At 34.4% G+C, this 20276-nt stretch overlaps 4 protein-coding genes and 1 pseudogene across 5 annotated transcripts; 2 read left to right on the top strand and 3 right to left on the bottom strand.

Annotated features, from left to right (window-relative positions):
• The first annotated feature begins 7837 nt into the window (after positions 1-7837).
• Positions 7838-12591, top strand: LOC107631087 (Protein kinase superfamily protein). The gene is made up of 6 exons (XM_016334418.3): positions 7838-8441; positions 9443-9756; positions 9923-10058; positions 10243-10379; positions 10888-11011; positions 11969-12591. The coding sequence occupies exons 1-6, from the start codon at positions 8378-8380 to the stop codon at positions 12358-12360; spliced, it is 1167 nt and encodes a 388-aa protein (XP_016189904.3). The 5' UTR covers positions 7838-8377; the 3' UTR covers positions 12361-12591.
• Positions 12592-13170: 579 nt separating this feature from the next.
• ZKT (protein containing PDZ domain, a K-box domain, and a TPR region) lies at positions 13171-15600 on the top strand. The gene is made up of 7 exons (XM_016334419.3): positions 13171-13739; positions 14024-14130; positions 14229-14323; positions 14498-14574; positions 14749-14869; positions 15046-15105; positions 15186-15600. The coding sequence occupies exons 1-7, from the start codon at positions 13336-13338 to the stop codon at positions 15324-15326; spliced, it is 1005 nt and encodes a 334-aa protein (XP_016189905.1). The 5' UTR covers positions 13171-13335; the 3' UTR covers positions 15327-15600.
• Positions 15601-15711: 111 nt separating this feature from the next.
• On the bottom strand, positions 15712-16718 carry LOC148572459 (Cytochrome P450 superfamily protein). The gene is made up of 3 exons (XM_088507988.1): positions 16548-16718; positions 16246-16433; positions 15712-16115 (listed from the first exon to the last, which is right to left on the bottom strand). The coding sequence occupies exons 1-3, from the start codon at positions 16678-16680 to the stop codon at positions 15816-15818; spliced, it is 621 nt and encodes a 206-aa protein (XP_088364114.1). The 5' UTR covers positions 16681-16718; the 3' UTR covers positions 15712-15815.
• An 80-nt stretch (positions 16719-16798) lies between these two features.
• LOC107631089 (beta-amyrin 28-monooxygenase-like) lies at positions 16799-17666 on the bottom strand (annotated as a pseudogene). The gene is made up of 2 exons (XR_015907195.1): positions 17085-17666; positions 16799-16990 (listed from the first exon to the last, which is right to left on the bottom strand). The product of XR_015907195.1 is annotated as a beta-amyrin 28-monooxygenase-like (transcript).
• Positions 17667-17821: 155 nt separating this feature from the next.
• LOC107631086 (beta-amyrin 28-monooxygenase) lies at positions 17822-19678 on the bottom strand. Its single transcript, XM_016334413.3, has 4 exons — positions 19150-19678; positions 18618-19076; positions 18351-18538; positions 17822-18271 (listed from the first exon to the last, which is right to left on the bottom strand). Exons 1-4 carry the CDS (start codon positions 19649-19651, stop codon positions 17972-17974), a joined length of 1449 nt encoding a protein of 482 aa, XP_016189899.1. The 5' UTR covers positions 19652-19678; the 3' UTR covers positions 17822-17971.
• Between the last annotated feature and the right edge of the window lie 598 nt (positions 19679-20276).

Below are 20276 nucleotides of genomic sequence, written 5' to 3'. Positions count from 1 at the left end.
GGGGAAGGTAAATCCCAAAACACAAAATCATCATCTAAACTTAAACTCTTTTTTGCTAGGCAATCAGAACATCTATTGCCTTCCCTATAAATTTGTACAAAAAATATACTCCAATCCTTCCTTTTCCACTCATTCACTTTTCTAATTACAAGATGGGAGGCCAATTTCTTTCCTACGTTGAGTCTCTGAACCACCGCCACAGCATCTACTTCCACAACCACTTTCCTAAAGCCCATCGTCCATGTAAGCTCTAATCCCTTTACCACTCCCCATAGTTCTGCAGTGAACGCCGTCGCTTCTCCAGTTTGATGCGAAAAACCAGCGATCCATCGCCCTTTATTGTTTCTCAAGAGACTGCTACGTCCACTTCTGTCTGAGTTTAACTTCACCCATCCCTCTGGCAGTGACTTCCAATTGACAAGCTTCTCTATTCTCCTTCCTTGGCGACTAACCTGTAAGACCTCTCCATAGCTTTAATTTCAGTCACTTGTTTGATGATTTCTGTTTGTGGGTTGGGGGACTCTTGTAGTTTTGTTTGTGAATTTATCTGTTGCGCCAATATCATAGTCTCTAGGTAGTTAGAATGAAGATGTCCCTCCACTCAAAATTCTGATTATTACCCATTTGTTTCCTGAAATTGACTTCAATCCAGCTTTCCCAATTGAAATGGAAAAATCTTGAAATTTCTGTTATTTTAATGAGTTTTATCCATATGGTAGAAACTTTAGGACAATCTCTTAAAGCGTGCATTAGATATTCTTGACCCCCTTACATAATTGACATTCCCCATTTCTTCCAAATAATTTTGTCTTTCTATAATTTGTCATGACTCTGTTATGCATAGCTGTTCAGACGAAAACTTTTTCTCACTGAGGTCCCTTCCAACTCCATAGCGTTGTCCAAATAGTTTTTTCTTTTTCTGGCCAATTTGAGAGACTTTGTATGTTATGTTGACTGTAAAATTTCCATCAATTGAAAGCTTCCAACCAAACTTGTCATCCTCATTTTCTACCTTTGGAGGGCTCATGTCACAGATCTTTTCAACACTGTCATGCGACAGATGGAGTCTGAGCTTTTCTAAATCTCACTCAATATTTGTAGATGTCCATTCCCACACAAAGCTGTCCAAATCCACACTGGCAGGATTAATAGCCTTTTCTATTAAAACATCTTCTCTTTCCACCCATTGATGTCTCCAGAAATAAATGGATAAGTCATTGCTAACATAGTGAACATAATGCTCTTAGAAAATAGGCCATATCTTTTTAAGCTCCTTCCACAAACTTGAGTGCATTGTTGTTCAATCTTCTCCCATTACAGTATTTATGTGATAACACTTTCACCCAAAGAGCTTCTGGATTTTTCATTGCTTGCCATATGATCTTGAACATAAGCGAATCATTTATGGTTGAAATTTCCTGAATTCGAGACCCCAGGTGTTTCGATTGATAGAGGATTTTCCATCCAATCAGGTACACTCATCTTTGATTAGGTTCATCTCCCTAAATAAAACTTCTTTAAGTCTTTTCCACCTCCAAACATATTTCTTTGGGTATCCTCTCATGTTGCATATTGTAGTTCAATACTGGATTTAGTATGGTTTTAGTTAGCATAAGTCTCCCTGCCAAAAACAAATATTTAGCCTTCCACCCTATAAGCTTGTTATGAACTCTTCCCAAGATTTCTTTAAAATTATCTATGCTCCTCCTATTATTGGTGTTGAAGGCTCCAAAATATCTTCCAAGTTCCTTTTGCTCTTTGAAACCTGAGAGATTGAAAATCTCTTGTCTTAGAAATCTTCAAGATATCTTCCAAGATATCTTTTATTATTTCTTAGATGCTAATTGAAACTTTTTTTTTGAAAGAAAATTAGCTCCTCCCAACTTCTCTCAACATAACCGAAAGGAAGCGTCTTGGTCCAAAAAGTGATTCGGCTCAGCTGCCAAGTTTTAAGGACCAAGTTATTAATTAGAATATAAAATATTTTTTGTAACATTTGCTATTATAATTTAATAAATAAAATATTATGAATATTTTCACTCTTATTTTATAATAATAATGTCATTTTTTTCAAAGATAATAGTGGTATCTTATTCAATAGAGAAATAAATACAATGTCAAAAAGTTAGGACAAGAAAAATAGAAAAAGAAGATTTCCAAATATTCACGAACAGGTGAAATTATAAGAAAAAAAAAACATAAAAAAGTAAATAGGAAAAGAAATCTTAGGGCATTATGCATAAGGCAAAATAAATAGCTCTTGGTTTAACTTAAGCGATATTGCTAGTACTTTCTCCGGAGGCTCCTGGATATGCTCGAAGACTCGCCGTCACCTCTCCTTCCAAATATTCCAAGTTATAATAAAATCCAATCGAGTTCTGTGAGAGCTTGTTCCCTGAAGTCTAGTTTGTAACACCGAATTTCTCCACCAATCGAAGAACAAAGAAAATCTAGGGTATGGAATGAGGTAAGGTAAAGGACTCTTCTTCCACACTAGATTAGCATTTCCACAGAAAAATAGACAGTGCATGAGTGATTATGGTATTGACTTGCAGATTGGACAAGTTGTCAGAGTAGATGAAAATCGCTAGCAGATGAGAAGCAGAACATGAAGCTTACCATGGATGATTTTCCACGCAAAGAGCAAAATCTTGTGAGGAATTTTCAACTTCCATAAATGGCTCCAAACTGGCTTCTATTGCATGAAGTTCGAACAAAATTCAATGAAAGTATGGTAAATTTGGTAAGCAATCATGTACCCTAATACATCATCATATGTTTTTGCTCTGTTTATCACCCATTGAATTATGTCTTCACCTTCTACTGGGGTTATGGAGAGGATTCCACTATTTATTTGACAAAAACAGGTCTTTCACCCATAACAGATGGTAACTATCTAATAATAGTGTCGCGGATATGGAACAATGAAGGGGGTAAGGAGGAGTGAGCCATAGTTCACTAAAGATTCATATATCACCAAAACTTAATTTACAACTAATGCCTTTCTCTACAACTTGCCTCTCTTTAAGAATATTTTGCCAACTCCCAGAAGGTAAGGTTTCTACTTCTGCTATAAGGATAGAATTAAATCTGAAGTATTTACCTTTAAGTATTCTAGAAAGAAGAGAGTTAGGTTGAGTCACGATTTTCCAGTACTATTTACCCAAAAGAGCCAGGTTTTGAGTCTTGAGATCTTTGAAACTATGCCTGCCTTCTTTCTTAGCCTTAGTCATCTTATCCTAGCTAATCTATAGCATTCGCCTTTCAAAACCTTGCTGCCTTCACCAAAACTGGGTTAGAATATTACGAATTTCATTTAGCAAGTTGTCCGAAAGTTTAAAACATGACAAGGTATAGATTGGTATGGCTTTACCAACTGCTCAGAGTAATACCTATCTTCCTCCATTAGATAACAAGCACCTTTTCTATCCTTGTGTCCTTTTGAAAACCTTATTTTTGATTGAGTTGAAGGTGGCTTTCTTTGAGCGGTTGACAAGGAAAGGTAGACTCAAATATTTATCCTATGCACCTATGTGAGAAATATTCAGCTGGGCTGCTAGGAAAGCTCTAATTGGCATTGGACTGTTTTACTAAAAAATAGGCCAATTTATTAAGATTAACTCTTTGCCTACTAAAGCTATCATAAGATTCCAATAATTCTAGAATAAAGGCATAACTATTTTCGAGGCTTTACCGAATAAAATGGAATCATCATCGAATAGCAAGTGATTTATAGTTGGACATTTTCTGTTTATCTAAATTCCCCGAATGAGATTGTTTTGCTCTACTTTATGTAGCAAAAAGGAAAGACTTTCTACACATAATAAGAAAAGAAAAGGGGATAGAGGATCACCTTAACGGATGCCTCTATTTAGTTTAAAAAAATCATAGGGTTAACCTTCCACACAAATAAAGTAAGAAACGATTATCATCAATTCACGAATTCAGTCAATGAATCTCAATTCGAAGCCCAACTTCTCCATAATAAACTATAGAAAATATCACTCCACCCTGTCGTAGGCTTTACTCATATCAAGCTTGAGTGTTATTTCGTATTCTAAGCCTTGTTTCTTTTGTTTAAGGTAGTGCATATATTTGTGTGCTATAAGAATGTTATTAGAAATAAGTCTACATTTTAAGAATGCACTCTGAGTAGGGCTAATTACCTTGTTCATATACTCTTGGAGTCTGTAGACCAGCACCTTCGAAATGATTTTGTAGACAACAGAGGACAAACTAATGGGTTTTATCTGAGTCATATTGCTCACATTTGGGATCTTTGGCACTAGACAGATATTGGTATGGTTAAAAATTTTCAAAATTCTACCCCCATCAAAGAAACTCCTCATAGTTCGAAACACATATTCTCCCACTATATTCCAGTAGAATTGGAAGAATTTAGCCGTTATACCATCCTCTTCCAGTGCACTCCAAGGGTGGATACTAAAAGTAGCTCTTTTCACATTATCTATAGAAACAGGTATTTTGAGCCTACAGTTCATGTTAGCTGTAATCTTAGGCTAAAAGTCTATGAAAAAGACCCAGAATCCGCCTGATTGGAAGATGTGAAAATACTCTTAAAGTAGCCCTCATCCACCTTAGCAATATCAGTATTGGTTGTTGCCATATCTTATTTCTTCTGATTCTAGATTTAAATTTTTCGATGGAAGAAATTTATATTTGGTTCTCCTTCTTTTAGCCATTTAATTCTAGATTTGTCTTTTCAATAAAGTTTCTCGTACAAATATACCTTTTTAAGCCGTTGTTCAAGCTCAAGTAATTCAATATCTCCCATGATTCCTGATGTTCATTTTTGTTCTAGAAGTGCAGTAACTTCTACAATCTCCTTTTTAGAATTACTAAATATGTTCTTTTACCAGAGAACCAATTCGTATCTAACCAATTTAAGCTTCTGAAATAATCTGAACATTGTTGAACCTTCTATATCTGAGTTCCAAACCTCACTGATGAAGTTACGAATTTGTTTCTTCACCACACCAGTAGGATTGAAATTTGAATCTCCTTTTTCATCTCTCCGATTGGTAGTTAGTTTCCAAATGGAGGGGGCATGATCAAAACCTATCTCTGATAGTCAAAAGGTCGTGGGTTGAGAGTATAATTAGGACTAAGATTCATCAACAAGCACTATGTCAAGCATTTCGGGATTAGTTCACCTTTTCTGCGTCTGTTACTCCAAGTAAATGGTCTACCCACCATTCCCAAATTAATCAATGAGTTATCTCCAATAAAGTAATTAAAGGCAGAAATAGAAGAATGAGATTTAGGATTACCACCAAGTTTCTCACCTGGATAAATAATGGAATTGAAATCACCAACAATAACCAATTTACCTTGGAGTTGGGAGAGCACCAAAGAGATTTCTTGAAATTGGGATAGCCGAATATTCTCATCGCAATTTAAATAAATGCCTACAAAGTTTTATTCAATGTTAAAAGGGACATCTTTTATCAAGACAACAATGTAGAACTCAGAACAACTGATAATCTGAATAACAAAATTATCCTTCCATGTCAACGCAAGTCTACCCGCACTACCAAAAGGATTAACAATTTGCCAATTAGAGTAGTCACAAGCCCTTACTTTTCTTTTCACCTGTCGAGATTGGTTTTTTGTTTCGCAAAGAAAAACCAACTCGGGGGAGTGGGATTGAACAATCCCTTTAAGGTTGTGAACTGTCAGGGATCTCCTCAAACTCCGACAATTCTACGATAACACTCTCATGGGTCTTGGATTGCCATTGATCGGCTGGCACCCTCCACCTTCTGATTAGCAATTAGCTCTTGTTAAACACATATTTTCTTGGCCACAAGCTCATATTCTTTATCAGAGACTCTTCGCTTTGTCCCACCCAATTGGTTAAGTGAATTATGATTCTGTCTTGCCATCTGTTTTAGATTCAGTTTTTGCTGCTAACTTCTTCTATTATCATCTGATTATCTTCCTGGATTTCATTCATGGAGCCTGTAATATCTTCTAACATAATAGGAGAACCAAATTTTTTCATTAACTACTAAGCTAACTTTGAAACTTGGCTGGGAGAGTCTGTACTCCTTGGGACTTCATTCCTTTCATCCTTCATATTCAACTTACTTAGAGAAGCTCTCAATCAACCAAGAAGGAGCAGGCTTTTCCTTAGTTGTGAAGGCTTAGATTGTTGATTGCTAAAATTGCTTGCATTATACTACTGTCATTGTCAATTCTTTTCCCTACCTGATCAGTCTTAACCCAGTCGCCAATGCTTTCCACTTTAATATCACCTGAAGTAGAGTCTGACATGAAGATTTGGCAGTTCTTTAAATCATGTCTAAGGTGAGAACAATAGGTGCAGAAGATCCCAATACACTCATATCTCAATCTAATTTTCAGCACTTTACCTCCTGGAGTAACCATCTGAATCGAGTTCTTCACTTTTTATCACCATTGATCAGCTAGATTTAAGGATTTTGGATTTTTTTTCTGACAGAAAAAAAGCCAATATCAATAATCTCACCAATTTTCTCATCCAATTTATGACCAACCTCAACTGTCTTGAATTTTCTAGAATCCCCCATAATTGAATAGAAAAAGAACTAATTCCCTCATAGTCCTGAGAGTCAACATCTGTCTATCTCCGAACATGCAAAATATAATCCTTAAAAAGTCATGGAGATCCCTTCTCAATTCTGAGTACATCTAACTTATTCTCAAAGAAGAATTGGAATTGGTTTGATCATAATTTCACTGATCTAATCCATCTGGTCTCCTCCAGATAGCCTTCAATGCATTGCCAATAGTTCATATTGAAAAGACCTTATCAGCAAACACGTGACCAAATAGACTCTTAGTACATGTCTCCAGTTCTTTAAAAAAATCTTCCTCTAATGCAAACACTAATTTCTCCTCTTCTTCTATGCTCTTTAGGTTCGGATGTGGATTTCATCTTCCTTTTGAATTCATGATACGAATGAGGGTGTGATAATAATAGAATGAGAGAAAGATAAGAAAAATAAAAAGTGAAAGAAGGAGAGAAAGTTATAAGGAATGGATTCAGATAAAAAAAGAATTTGGAAGAATAAGAAGAGAATTAGAGAATTAAGATTAAATATATATATATATATATGGAAGTATAACAAAAATCTTTAGCAGAATAATTTTAATAATGTCATTTTTTTTACAAATTTCTACAAATATATAATTAAAAAATTATATATAAAATGACGTTATAAAAAATGAAAAAGATACTATCATTTCTCAATTAGTAATCTTATTTTATAAATTCAAATATTTAAACATTTCTTTAAATAATAAACTTAAAAGTAATTATTTTTTGTGGATATGATAATATATAAATTAATTTTTATATAAATTATATTTTGTTTGTATATAAAAATTAAATTTTTATTGTATAATTATAATTAAAATTTAATTTTGATATATTAATAACTTATAGAGTTTTATATAATTATATAACTAGATTTGTTTATTTAAATAACTTTAATAATAAAGTTAAAATTAGATATTTTTAATGAAGTGAGAATTTATAATTAACTATTTGTCTAATTTTTTATTCAAAATTAAATTCTTATAATTATAATTTTGAAATAAAGAATTTTAAAAAAATTAACGGTAACATAAGCTAATTCAATTAATTTTTTTATTTTTAATTTTGAAATTTTAAAAAATAGAAATAATAAAAATTTGTTTTATTCTTTTTATATAACTAATATACTTTTTAACTAATTGACTATAATTGATTATAGTCCAAGTTGGTTTCCTAGTAGAATTCTTCTGAAATTAAACATAAACATAAAATATGGAGGGTATCCATGTAATAAGCGCACTAAGAAGAAAGTGCACAAAGGAAAGAAGGCACAAAAATAAACAGAGGAAGAAGAAGCATAGAGAGTTTCCTTGTGTGGGTGTGTGGGTGTGTGGGCCATGCCATGCTATCTTCCTCCATAGACAACAACCACCTCATCACACTCACTAACTCATAAACCATCATTGCTTTTACTGAATTATATCCCACTCTTCCTCCCCCTTTTCTTTCTTTCTTTTTCTTCTCCATCACCAAAACACAAAACCAAACATGTCCCCATTCGCATTCCCACTACCATCATTTGAATGAATCAATCCATGTCATAAAACAACTCTTGCCCATGTTTTTCCTTCCTTTCCCTTTGGCCTTGTTTGCTTTTGTTGCTCTTGTCTCTGCCTCTTCCTTGGTCTGAAATCTACGTGTGAAAGAAAAGGCAGAATCTTTTCGTATATACACTAGAAAAGTTTCTGTCTTCTTTCCATTTTTGTAGATGGGGTGCTGGTGAAGGTGAAGGTGAAGGATAGTAGTTGGTGCAAAACTGCTTTGTATAGTAGTACTATGGGGAATTGCTTGTGTAGGTTGGAATCTTCAGATTATAGAGTCTCTTCTAATGCAAAGCCAGGTTCGTATCCAATAACAAAACTTGCCTTTATTTTTCTATTGGAGCCAACTCTATTTGATCACATCATAATCCTTTTTCTTCCTTCTCTTATATGTTTCTTCTATTTTTATTATCATATATCTGATGATGATGATGATGATGATGATACTGTTGTGGCTTTCAGTTTATTGTTAAAGAAAAAGAAAGAAAGAAACTTACTTTAATACAGTGTTAGATTCATATATAAAGTCTTACTTGTAGGCAAGTAAAGATTATGCAAATCATTAGAAGAAGAAAAGAAAGAGGAAACAAGAATATGCATATCTGAGTTATATGTATCTCTTTACAAAAAGTAATAACTTGGGGTGTAAATTCTTTTTTGTGAATGAGTCCTCATCACCTTTCCCTTTGTCTGCTTCAAAAGTAGGTCGGTTCAATTTGTAGCTCTTAATTGGATGATATCATCATAGTGGAAAACCTCAAAAGTTTAGTGCGTTAAGTATTATCTTCATCGAAAATTTGGTGGTTGGTTTTAAAAATCTAAAAAATTATTCTTTGCTTTCTCAATAATTATTTATTCCCTTGCTTTTGAATTGTCTTTTTCTCTGTGTTTGTCTTCTCTGTCTCTTAATGGTGGAATATGAAATACAAATTAGTTTGTCTACGCTCCCTAGTTTATGTTACATAATAAAGCTGCAGTATTTGTTATTTTAATGATAAATGTTGTTGTGATGGTGATTGTTTCATATAGCATTTGAATAATATGGTGATTGTTGCAATATTTGTAAATGTGAATAGAATAATGCTACATATCTAAGTCTTTTTATTAACTAAGACCAACCAAGTTGATTTAACATAACAAAAATCAATTATGACTAGCATTATTCCAAGTCTTATTGTTTAACTTGATTGGACTTGGTTCATAAAAAGACTTGGATGTGTAGCATTACTCATGTGGATAATATGTTGTGTTTGGCACAATTTAATTCGGGTACATTATTTTGTTGTGATTTTTGATATAGATTCAACAAGAGAGGAAAACCAGGCAATGAAACAAAGGAATGATAATAGTAGGTTACCAACAAATCCTGAGGAAGTGGAAAACCTACTATTACGCCGTGATTCAGCTGCGAATCCATTGATTGTATTCAGTTATGATGAGCTAAAGATAATAACTGCAAATTTTAGGCCGGATCGTGTGTTGGGGGGTGGCGGATTTGGAAGTGTATATAAAGGGTTCATCTCTGAGGAGTTAAGGCAGGGTCTTCCTACTCTTCCTGTGGCTGTTAAGGTTCATGATGGTGATAACAGTCATCAAGGCCACAGAGAATGGTTGGTTAGTAGTACTCTTTTATAACCATTCTCTTACATTGTTTATATCGACTCCCTTCATCGTCTTTGATGTCTCAATGTCGCTTATTGGTCACATCTGCGGATCAACTTATCTGGATATAACTTAGTTTGCTGTGACACTGATTTGAGGTTGGTTGCTTGCTTTCTAGGCAGAAGTCATATTTTTGGGGCAGCTATCACATCCGAATCTAGTCAAATTAATTGGATACTGCTGTGAAGATGAACATAGGGTGCTAATTTATGAGTTTATGGCCCGTGGAAGTGTCGAAAACAATTTGTTCTCCAGTTAGTATTTCTTTCTACATTGAAATTTTGTGTTCTTTATTCTTTGTTGTTGATGTTTGTAAAAGCTAAGTTCTGTTCTGCAATATTTGACATCTAAGAATGTAATTCAGACCAATGATTTTACTCAACTATTTATTTATTTTTATTATATATCTAATCAATTAGTTTCTCATATATATTTCAGAAATATTGCTTCCATTGCCATGGTCCATAAGAATGAATATTGCATTTGGAGCTGCAAAGGGACTTGCATTTCTTCACGAGGCAGAGAAACCTGTCATCTATCGTGATTTCAAAACATCAAATATTTTATTGGACCTGGTCAGTAATATAGATTTATGTTAAATATACCATTTTATTTGTGAACTTTCTATTTACAGTGAAAATATGCTGAAATTGGAGCAATAAGTATTTTACTATTTAACCATTTATTGGCAAGTGTGGTCATCACATGCTTGTTAAAACAGAATGTATCTATATCCAGCTTAGCAAATTCTCTTTTCATTGATCATTAATGTCTTGTTTCTCAATTTGACAAAACAATTGATGTATACGGTATACCTACCTTTCAAGTAACATGATTTAGTGGAGGATTCATGCATAGAATTTTATTTCGTTTTCGTTTGTACTATGATTTGTGCTTGTTTCATCTATTCTTTTTGTTCTGCTTAACCAAAAATGCACTTAAACATAAACAACACGCATCACAAGATCAAAACAAACTAGTCACAAGCCTGAAATTCTTGTATAAACGATAGTGTACATCAAATGAAACTAACCATCTTTTAATTATTTTCCCCTTTTCTTATTTCGCATGTGCCGTAAACAGGACTATAATGCAAAACTTTCTGACTTTGGCCTTGCTAAAGATGGGCCAGTTGGAGACGAATCCCATGTTTCGACTCGCATAATGGGAACATATGGCTATGCTGCACCGGAGTACATAATGACAGGTAAAGTATGAAAATACAATTTGATTGAAGTAGTAAAAAAATCCAATAAAAAACTGTCACATCAGCTATTATCATTGAATTTCACCTACCAGAACATAGGGATGGATCTATGTACATTAGTTGCCCTCACTGAAATTTAAATTTTTTTTGAGTTGTATATATGATAATAATATTTATTTGTCTCTATTAAATTATTGAATTTGACCGCACAATAATTTTTAACTCAACTTTTGATACTTAATAGTCAATTTAAAAATTATATTAAATATCCATTAGAATGATCAATTCTCAATTTAAATCAGATTGTTGTCCTTTCTTACAAATCGACTCGAAAGAGTATTATTTATCTTCTTTTGAAATTAGCTTTAGTTTTTCCTGTAGCAACTGTATTAATTGAAAGAACTTTTTCAACTATGAATATCAATAAGAGTTGGCTTCTAATTGTACGAGAAGTGAATTTTTAAATAATTGTTTATTAATATATATAAAAAGAGAGACATTTGATTGTATTGTTAAGAAAAAAAATTCTCAATATTTTCAAGATATAAAACCTAAAAGTAGAATTCTAAATTGTATGTTATTATTTAAATTACTATTTTAGTGTTTTAATTTGTAAATTAGATATTTTGAAAACTAATCATATTTTACAATAACAAAATATAATTATAACAATAATTATATTATATGTACATAAAAAATAACCATCAGTATAAAATATATATTGAAATACAAAGTATGCATTGAAAATGAATTAAACACATGTATTTATATACAAATATATAATGGTTAATGGATAATTTGATAGCTGATTTTTATGTATACATTATATTTTATTATTATGTTACTTATATTTTGCCCCTAGTGTCAAAATTTCATGATCCATCGTTATGGCAGAAGAATATGTTAGTGCATCATAATTAAACGCTGAAAAATAATATGATGTGATCGATTGTGCAGGTCATTTGACCCCCAGAAGTGATGTTTACAGCTTTGGCGTTGTTCTTCTGGAACTTCTGACGGGAAGAAAATCGCTAGACAAGTTAAGGCCAGCAAGAGAACAGAACCTTGCAGATTGGGCTCTTCCTCTGCTGAAGGAGAAGAAAAAACTTCTAAACATCATAGATCCAAGGCTTGAAGGTGACTATCCAATAAAAGGTGTTCACAAGGCTGCAATGCTTGCTTACCATTGCTTGAACCGCAATCCAAAGGCTCGGCCGCTAATGCGAGATATTGTGGACTCATTGGAGCCTTTGCAGGCACACAATGAGATCCCTATCCAAAAAACATTGACCATAATTAGTGAAGTTGCTGAAGCTGATTTAAGAAAAGGAAAAATGCAGAATCACTGAATGAATTGTTTTTTAGGTTGTTTCAGGTTTTCCATCTAATGTTCATAGGGAGAGGTTTTGCCTTAACTATTTGTGTTTATTAACAAGAAATATATAGGCATTTCTTTTTCTCTCACTTCTTTTTTTAACATGTTTGCCATCTGCAATTGAATTGCTGTATCTAATGTTCATGAAGGTGCTACTGCGGAAATTGGATTCCTGAATGAAATAAAATAATCAGTTTCTATAAAACAAGTTATAGCAGCTCAACAAGAATTTTTCATCATCAGTGGATGCCTGGATGGTTTTATAACAGCTTTTCTTTAACTCTCTTGTTTTGTTTTATTATTATTATTATTATTATTATTATTCTTATTATTATTATTATTATTATTAATGAAAATAATTTGATTTCTGATTGTTGAGTTGCAAACAGGATATTCTGTGACTTCCGTAGCTTAATTCCTTGCTATTATAATAAGCTCATTTTTCTTAATAAAAATAGTTAATTTTGTATATGAATACTGAATTGAAATAAATATGATTTTTAAAACAATAATAATATAATACATGTTTGATATTTAATATCAACAATTTATCTAATGAATAAAGACTTTCCTTTTCTGAAAACTTGAAAACTTTTCTTTGTAAAATAGAACTCTTGTTAAAATAGTTATTAGTTATTTATCACTCAAGAACATCCAAGAACAAAAAAGGAATTTCAAGAATTAAAAAAAAGAATTATTATTATTCCTTATTGATTACTTGGCTTCCATGTCTCTAAGAACTCATACTAAGATACACGTGGCAGCACACTAGTGAACTGAATGGATGGATGGTGGTGAGTTTAGAACCACTCTGTGCAATCTCACTTACATTCACAACCTCTCATCCTAATGTCTCTGTGTCCCATGATGCATGCTATGCTATGCCAACTTTCCTTTAACAAGGTAACACACTTTCTTCATTATCTTCTTAAACCATAAAACAATAACTATGTCTTTGTCTTCGTCTTCTCTTTACTCTTCACTCACATTGCCAAGAACCACCCACCAAGTTCTTTACACCAAACCCAAGTTCCTTTCTTCCAGAAACCCCTCTTTCTCAGGTGTTTCTTGCTTTTCCTCAAACCCCCTTTTGTCAAAGCCCTTCCTTTTTGTGGCTAAGGCATCATCTGAGGTTGGGTCAGAAGCATCATCAGCCAAGAGTGAAGGAGAAGGAGAACAAGAAGACGAAGAGGAGGAGAAATATGAGGAGTATGAAGTAGAGCTGGAGCAGCCATATGGAATCAAATTTGCAAAGGGAAGAGATGGTGGCACTTACATTGATGCTATTGCACCAGGTGGAGCTGCTGATAGGGCTGGTGTCTTCACTGTTGGTGATAAAGTTATTGCCACCAGGTTTGTTCTTTCTTCTCTGATTTGAATTCGGTTGCAACTTTTATCTTATATGCTTTAAGTTCTTATACTTGTGGTTGTGGATTTTGGTATTGCATTTGAAATTAAGGATTAGGATTCCAAAAGGAGAAAAATTTCAAGACAAACCTTGTGTCTTTGAATCCTTAACCAATCCCCCCTAAGATTAACCCTTACATTATTACCAAGTTGGAAATTCTTTTGAAAACTCATCAACTCTACATTTGATTGGTTGGTTGATATGTGACGAAAAAGCTCAATATTTGCAGTGCAGTTTTTGGGACTGAAATTTGGCCAGCCGCGGAGTATGGAAGGACAATGTACACAATTCGCCAAAGAATTGGCCCGTTGCTTATGAAAATGCAGAAGAGATATGGTTAGTTCTTTATGTACACATGTTTGTTTCACCGTGTCCAATAGTTACTTGTAAACTTTGCCAGCTGATCCCTGACCTGGGGCTACTCTATTCATCAGGAAAGATTGATTATGGTGGTGAATTAACTGAGAAGGAGATTATCAGAGCTGAGAGGAACTCTGGTGTAATCAGTAACAGAGTCAGGGAAATTCAAGTATGTATAATGTCATGTTGTTAAATTTGGAAAATTGGAAAACCTTACTCTTCAATTTTCAAACTTTTTTAGTGTGCAAGATCTTTTCTCTTCTATAGATAGATATCTACTTTACTTCCATGGGGGTTTTTCAAGTACAACTACAGTCATTCATCAAACTTGTCAAAATTTCAGATGCAAAACTACATGAGGAAAAAGGAACAGAAAGCGCGCAGAGAAAATGATTTGAGAGAAGGATTACTGCTATACAAGTAAGACATGGCTGCTCAAAAATCATGTTCTTTATAATAACCCCTTTGGTTTGTCTAGTTTACTAGTCTTTCTTTCTTTTCTTATTGTATCTGAATTAAGGACATATGATAAAGTGATGAATATTCTGGTCGATATTCTTTTTACGCACTCTATTGTTGGATTAAATGTTGAAGGAACGGCAAATATGAGGAAGCGCTGGAGAAATTCGAGTCTGTTTTGGGGTCTAAACCAGAACCCGAAGAAGCAGCAGTAGCAAGTTATAATGTAGCTTGTTGTTACTCTAAGCTAAACCAGGTACATGTTTGTTCACATTACAAATTATATGCATTGCCTTGCACTACTTGAAACATACAATTTGATCTTTGATTATGCTTGTTTAGTGCATTTATTCCCAGGTTAATACTCTTCTTTCTTTGTTATTAAATTTATATTTATATGCATAATAGTAGGTATTGACTTTTTTCTAACAGATTCAAGCTGCACTTTCTTCACTTGAAGAAGCATTGAATGCTGGATTTGAAGACTTCAAGGTGATCAACCTATTGTAAGTTATGTGATAAAGTTCTTCGTGCAATAGCTGAGCTGTCTAACATTGTTGCTGTTTCAACAGAGAATCAGAAATGATCCTGACCTGGCCAATGTAAGAGCATCGGAGGAGTTCGATCCACTCGTGAAAAGATTTGATGAATCGTTTATCAATGAGAATGCCATCAATGCCATTAAATCTCTTTTCGGCTTTGGTAAGAAATAACCAAGTGTCTTAAATTCTTGCCATTACAAAATGATGGATTCGGTATTTGGAGCAAAGCATATAGTGGAGCTGACTAAGATGTTGCTTTAAGAGCAATATGATATCTTTCACATTTTTATTTGCCGTGTATAACTTCATAGTAAACTACAGGTCTCTCTCTTTTCTTCTGCAAGTCAATTTTTTCCCCATAGCTTGGATACATTGTATTATATACTGTTATAATCAGGCCAATGTGTAAGAAATTTGTGATCAATAAAATTGTCCTTCTCTGCAATCAATAACTTCAATTGTTATTGCTTTTATTTCTTGTGTGACAAGGTTTCATTCCTATTAATAATTCTGTTTTTCATCCAAATATCTTTTGTTATTGATATTGTAGAAGCTAATTCCTAAACCCTAAACTCTAAACAATAGCATTATTGAAGCATAGAGTGAATGCCAAGTACACATATATCCAAACAGTCAGGTGACAACCAATAAGGTGCTCGGCTAGACATGGCGAGGGTGTAGCCGAACCGGAAGTCCTTTTACTGGCTCAAGCAAGGGATCATACTTAAACTTCTCATCAGGATTCACCAAATCCCACTTGAACCGTTCCACAATGTGATGCATGAACACAGGTATCTCCAACCTTGCAAGCTCTATTCCCAGACACATTCTAGGCCCTCTCCCAAATGGAACATATGAATAGGCTGTAGGACCTTCCCCTTCAAACCTTGATGCATCAAAAGCTTCCGGATTCGGGAAGTATTCTGGATCCATGTGTGTTGAACACGTGGCCCAACGCAGCTGTCGGAAAACATGATGCTCGGTTTAAAATTCATGATGTCATGATGTGCAACATTCTTGTAAACATCCAAAGTACAACCCCAGAATGAAGAGTGATGAAAGTTTAGCAAACCTTTTTAAAATAACATACCTTCCACCCTTTAGGAATGGTATAGCCAGCATAGTTAAAATCCCTTATTGCTTCTTTGAAATTAGTATTCACTGGTGGGGATAGCCTCATGACCTCAGATGCAACATTCCAAGAGTATTTCATTTTCTGAGCATCCTCCCATTGTAACAATTCCCCTGTCCCTTTCCCTCTGCTAATTTCGAGTTGTTCTGGCATGAAGACAAAACAAAACAACATTTGTTTTGATCTAAATTCTGGACAAGAAGGTTTATCAGGAATAGCAGTAGAAAAAATGTAAAATGTTGAAGGATTTTGTTGTAAACCTTTCAAAACCTGTTCATATACTTCAGGCAGGTCGCCAAGATACTTCATGATAGACGATATAACCGATCTAGTAGTGTTGTGGCCAGAGAAAAGCAGCTGCAGCAGGTTGTCAATAATCTCGGTTTCAGTCATGAATCTTCCACTGGCATCAGGTGTGACAAGCAAATGTGACAGAAGATCTTGGGTAGGTGATGCCTTTTTTCCTCCAAATCAGCTCTCCTTTGCCTCATAAGCGTTTTAATTTCTTCCCTTATTTCATCTGCAGCTTTCATGGATCGACGAAATTTGTTCCGGGCAAGTTGATGGGGAAACCAAGCAAGCCTTTCACAAATTCATCAAGCATTGATGAAAACTTTGACACATGGATAGAATCTTCTTCACTTAAAAATAAGCAAGCAGCCAATGCATATGTGTATAGCTGCACTGTGGAATACACAACCACCTGCTCCTTTCCATCAAAATTGTAAACAATAGAAAGTGTAAACACAATTGTACTTTAATTAGCCATCATTTTGTTTCAGGGACATTTTTCTTACCTTGCCAATGAGTGTTTATGTGGAGCTGAGCAATGGTATCCATTTTTGGCACGAAATTCCTGAGTGCTTCTGCACTAAGAAAGCTCAAGAGCAACTTTCTAGCCATCTTTGCATCTTCACCAACCTTGTTAACCACAGACGACCTTAACAAGAACTTGTTCTACCGAGGATGGAATCCATCCTTGGACATCTTTGTTCTCATTGCAAACAAGAACTTGTTCCCTGCCAGGCCGCAAAGCACAGCCATAGGATCTCCAAGAAATGAAGTCTTGAACACCCTTGAGTCATACTTTCCCATTCTTTCTGTAACGAATCGCACCGTGTTTCTGCCCTTAGCTCGCAAATAGCTGAAGGTTTCTCCAACAACAGGCCATCCTAGGCTTCCAGGAGGAACATGCAGATTTGGATGCTTTCTAAGTTTGACAATTTTCGTGATGAAATGTAGACAAAGGAACAAGAGTTCAGCTGCTGGGAATGCTAGAAATTTGACCACCTCCATAATCAATGGATGAGTTTATGTTGTTCTCAGCTATAGGCAAGAGGAGCCATATATATATAAAATGAGAAATGAACACTTGAAGAGGCAAGTTATCTTACTGTTACTATTATATCTCATTTATTTTTGAATTCTGTCACTGGTTAGTGGTAGTAGAATTTAAACAAATAGCAGGATATTAATATAAATTATTGTCCAGCTGGTTGTTATATAATAAAAAAATTAAATTGTGGACCCTAACTTAACAAAAGCCGCCATAGTAATTGCCATTGTATACATCATGCAACAAAAGATATTGCCATAAACTTAAACAATAGCATTATGAAAAATAGAGTATTTGCTGAATACAGAGAGATCCAAATAAGTTTTGACAAAACAGATGACAACTTGGTTAGAGAGGGCGAGGGTGAAGCCGAATTGGAAGTCCATTTTCTGGCTCAAGCAAGGGATCATACTTAAACTTCTCATTTGGATTCATCAAATCCCACTTGAATTGTTTCACAATGTGATGCATGAACACAAGTATCTCTAGCCTTGCAAACTCTAGTCCCAAACACATTCTAGGCCCTCCTCCAAATGGAACATATGAATAGGGTGCAGGACCTTCCCCTTCAAACCTCGATGCATCAAAAACTTTGGGATTCGGAAAGTGTGCCGGATCCATGTGTGTCGAGAAAGTGGTCCAGTTCAACTGTCAGAAAAGAAGAAATTGCTATGATGAATTAGAAAATGTAAATGACAAGGATGCTGTGAGTTTAGAAAAGCTTCACCTTCCATCCCTTAGGAATGGTATAGCCAGCAAAGGTAAAATCCCCTGTTGCTTCTCTGTAAGCACCAGCAACAGGTGGTGATAGCCTCATGACTTCAGATGCAACATTCCAAGAATACTTCATTTTCTGAACATCATCCCATTGCAACAACTCCCCTGTCCCTTTCCCTCGGCTTATGTCAAGTTGTTCTGTCTCCAAAACAAAAACTTCTCAGCAAAGGGCTATATAAAATTGGAACATGTTCAAGGATTATGCTGCAAACCTTACCTTCCAAAACCTGTTCATAAACTTGAGGCATTTCGCCAAGATACTTCATGATAGACGATAAGGCCGACCGAGAAGTGTCATGGCCCGCAAAAAGCAGCTGTAGCATGATGTCAATGATCTCCTCTTGGGGCATGAATCTTCCACTGGCATCAGGTGTGACAAGCAAATGTGACAAAAGGTCTTGGCTAGGTGATGGAGACGCCTTCTCTTCCAAATCCACTTTCCTTTGCCTTACAAGCATTTTAATCTCTTTCCTTATTTCATCTGCGGCTTTCATGGCTTGATGGAATTTTGTTCCGGGCAAGTTGACGGGGAAGCCAAGCATGCCTTTCACAAGCTCTTCAAACTTGGATGAAAACTTTGATACATGGGCAGGGTCTTCAATGCTCAAAAATAAGCAACAAGCCAATGAATATGTGTATAGCTGTGTTGTGGAATACACAATCACCTGCTCCTTTCCTTCAACATTATAAATATGAACTTAAATTACTTGTTTCAATAAAAAAGAGTAGTAGTGGTTGCATTTTCTTACCTTTCCAATGTGTGTTTAAATGGCTCCGAGCAATGCTATCCATTTTGGGCACGAAATTCCTGAGTGCTTCTCCACTAAGAAAGCTCAATAGCAACTTTCTAGTCAACTTTGCATCTTCACCAATCTTAGTAACCAGAGATGTCCTTAACAGCTTCCTTATTGAAGAGGGCCACCATAGTTGGACTTGTTTGTTCTCATTGCTGAACAAGAACTTGTTCCCGGCCATGCCGCAAAACACAGCCATTGGATCTCCAAGAAATGAAGTCTTGAACACCCTGGAGTCATATTTCTCCATTCTCTCTAGTGTGAACCTTGACATGTTTCCCTTCTTAGCTTCCCGCATAAACTCAAAGGTTTCTCCGACCATCGGCCATCCTAAGCTTCCAGGGGGAAGATGAAGGTTTGGCTTCTTTCCCAGTTTCGCAAATTTTCTTATCAGATGAAAACAAAGGACCAAGAGAAACAAAAGTGCTGGCAAGCCTAGAAACTTGGCCACCTCCATGTTAGTATCTCTTTATTGTTGCAAACCACAAACCAAGAGAGTATATATATATATATATAATTTTTTTGTCAGTGTATTAAAATTGATTTCTTTATTTTAAAATATTTTAATATATATATATATATATATATATATATATATATATATATATATATATATATATATATATATATTAAAGATAGGAGACTCGAATCTACAATTTCTTAATTGAGTATGAGAAGATTATGCCATTTAAACTATAACTCATTGACTACAAATAGGTATATATATAGATGTATATATTTTATATATAATATAAAAACATAAAATCAATCATATTTTAGTAATTAAGGCTTATATGTAAGCATGTTTTATATCTTTAAAATACGATATTTGATTCTCTTACAATAATTAGAATTATTTCTAAGAGCTTACACACTTCAATTGATTGATATTGAATTAGTTAAATTTAATAACTATAGTAATATACATAATTATAAAAATTAAAAATTTTCTATGTATATAGATAGATATAGATAACAAGTTAATTATGCATTCGTCATAGATTAAAACTTAAAGGAGACACACGTATCAAATTTTATGGATGGAGGATTGGATACTTTGTCGACTCACAAATCCACTAATC

This window comes from Arachis ipaensis, chromosome B3 (genome assembly GCF_059453495.1).
Source record: "Arachis ipaensis isolate K30076 ecotype BB chromosome B3, ASM5945349v1, whole genome shotgun sequence".
Lineage (NCBI taxonomy): Eukaryota > Viridiplantae > Streptophyta > Magnoliopsida > Fabales > Fabaceae > Arachis > Arachis ipaensis.
The sequence above is the reverse complement of the archived record's forward strand: the minus strand, read 5'-3'. Positions and strand labels throughout refer to the sequence as shown.

Excerpts from the sequence above, each read along its gene's own strand:
- LOC107631087 (XM_016334418.3), top strand. The coding sequence starts at position 8,378 with ATGGGGAATTGCTTGTGTAGGTTGGAATCTTCAGATTATAGAGTCTCT. Across the intron at positions 8,442-9,442 it reads CTCTTCTAATGCAAAGCCAG|ATTCAACAAGAGAGGAAAAC; the intron begins GTTCGTATCCAA and ends TTTTTGATATAG. Across the intron at positions 10,380-10,887 it reads CAAATATTTTATTGGACCTG|GACTATAATGCAAAACTTTC; the intron begins GTCAGTAATATA and ends TGCCGTAAACAG.
- ZKT (XM_016334419.3), top strand. The coding sequence starts at position 13,336 with ATGTCTTTGTCTTCGTCTTCTCTTTACTCTTCACTCACATTGCCAAGA. Across the intron at positions 14,324-14,497 it reads ACAGAGTCAGGGAAATTCAA|ATGCAAAACTACATGAGGAA; the intron begins GTATGTATAATG and ends TCAAAATTTCAG. Across the intron at positions 14,575-14,748 it reads GAAGGATTACTGCTATACAA|GAACGGCAAATATGAGGAAG; the intron begins GTAAGACATGGC and ends TAAATGTTGAAG.
- LOC148572459 (XM_088507988.1), bottom strand. The coding sequence starts at position 16,680 with ATGACTGAAACCGAGATTATTGACAACCTGCTGCAGCTGCTTTTCTCT. Across the intron at positions 16,434-16,547 it reads ATATGAACAGGTTTTGAAAG|AACAACTCGAAATTAGCAGA; the intron begins GTTTACAACAAA and ends TCTTCATGCCAG. Across the intron at positions 16,116-16,245 it reads CCATTCCTAAAGGGTGGAAG|CTGCGTTGGGCCACGTGTTC; the intron begins GTATGTTATTTT and ends GTTTTCCGACAG.
- LOC107631086 (XM_016334413.3), bottom strand. The coding sequence starts at position 19,651 with ATGGAGGTGGCCAAGTTTCTAGGCTTGCCAGCACTTTTGTTTCTCTTG. Across the intron at positions 18,539-18,617 it reads TTATGAACAGGTTTTGGAAG|AACAACTTGACATAAGCCGA; the intron begins GTAAGGTTTGCA and ends TTTTGGAGACAG. Across the intron at positions 18,272-18,350 it reads CCATTCCTAAGGGATGGAAG|TTGAACTGGACCACTTTCTC; the intron begins GTGAAGCTTTTC and ends CTTTTCTGACAG.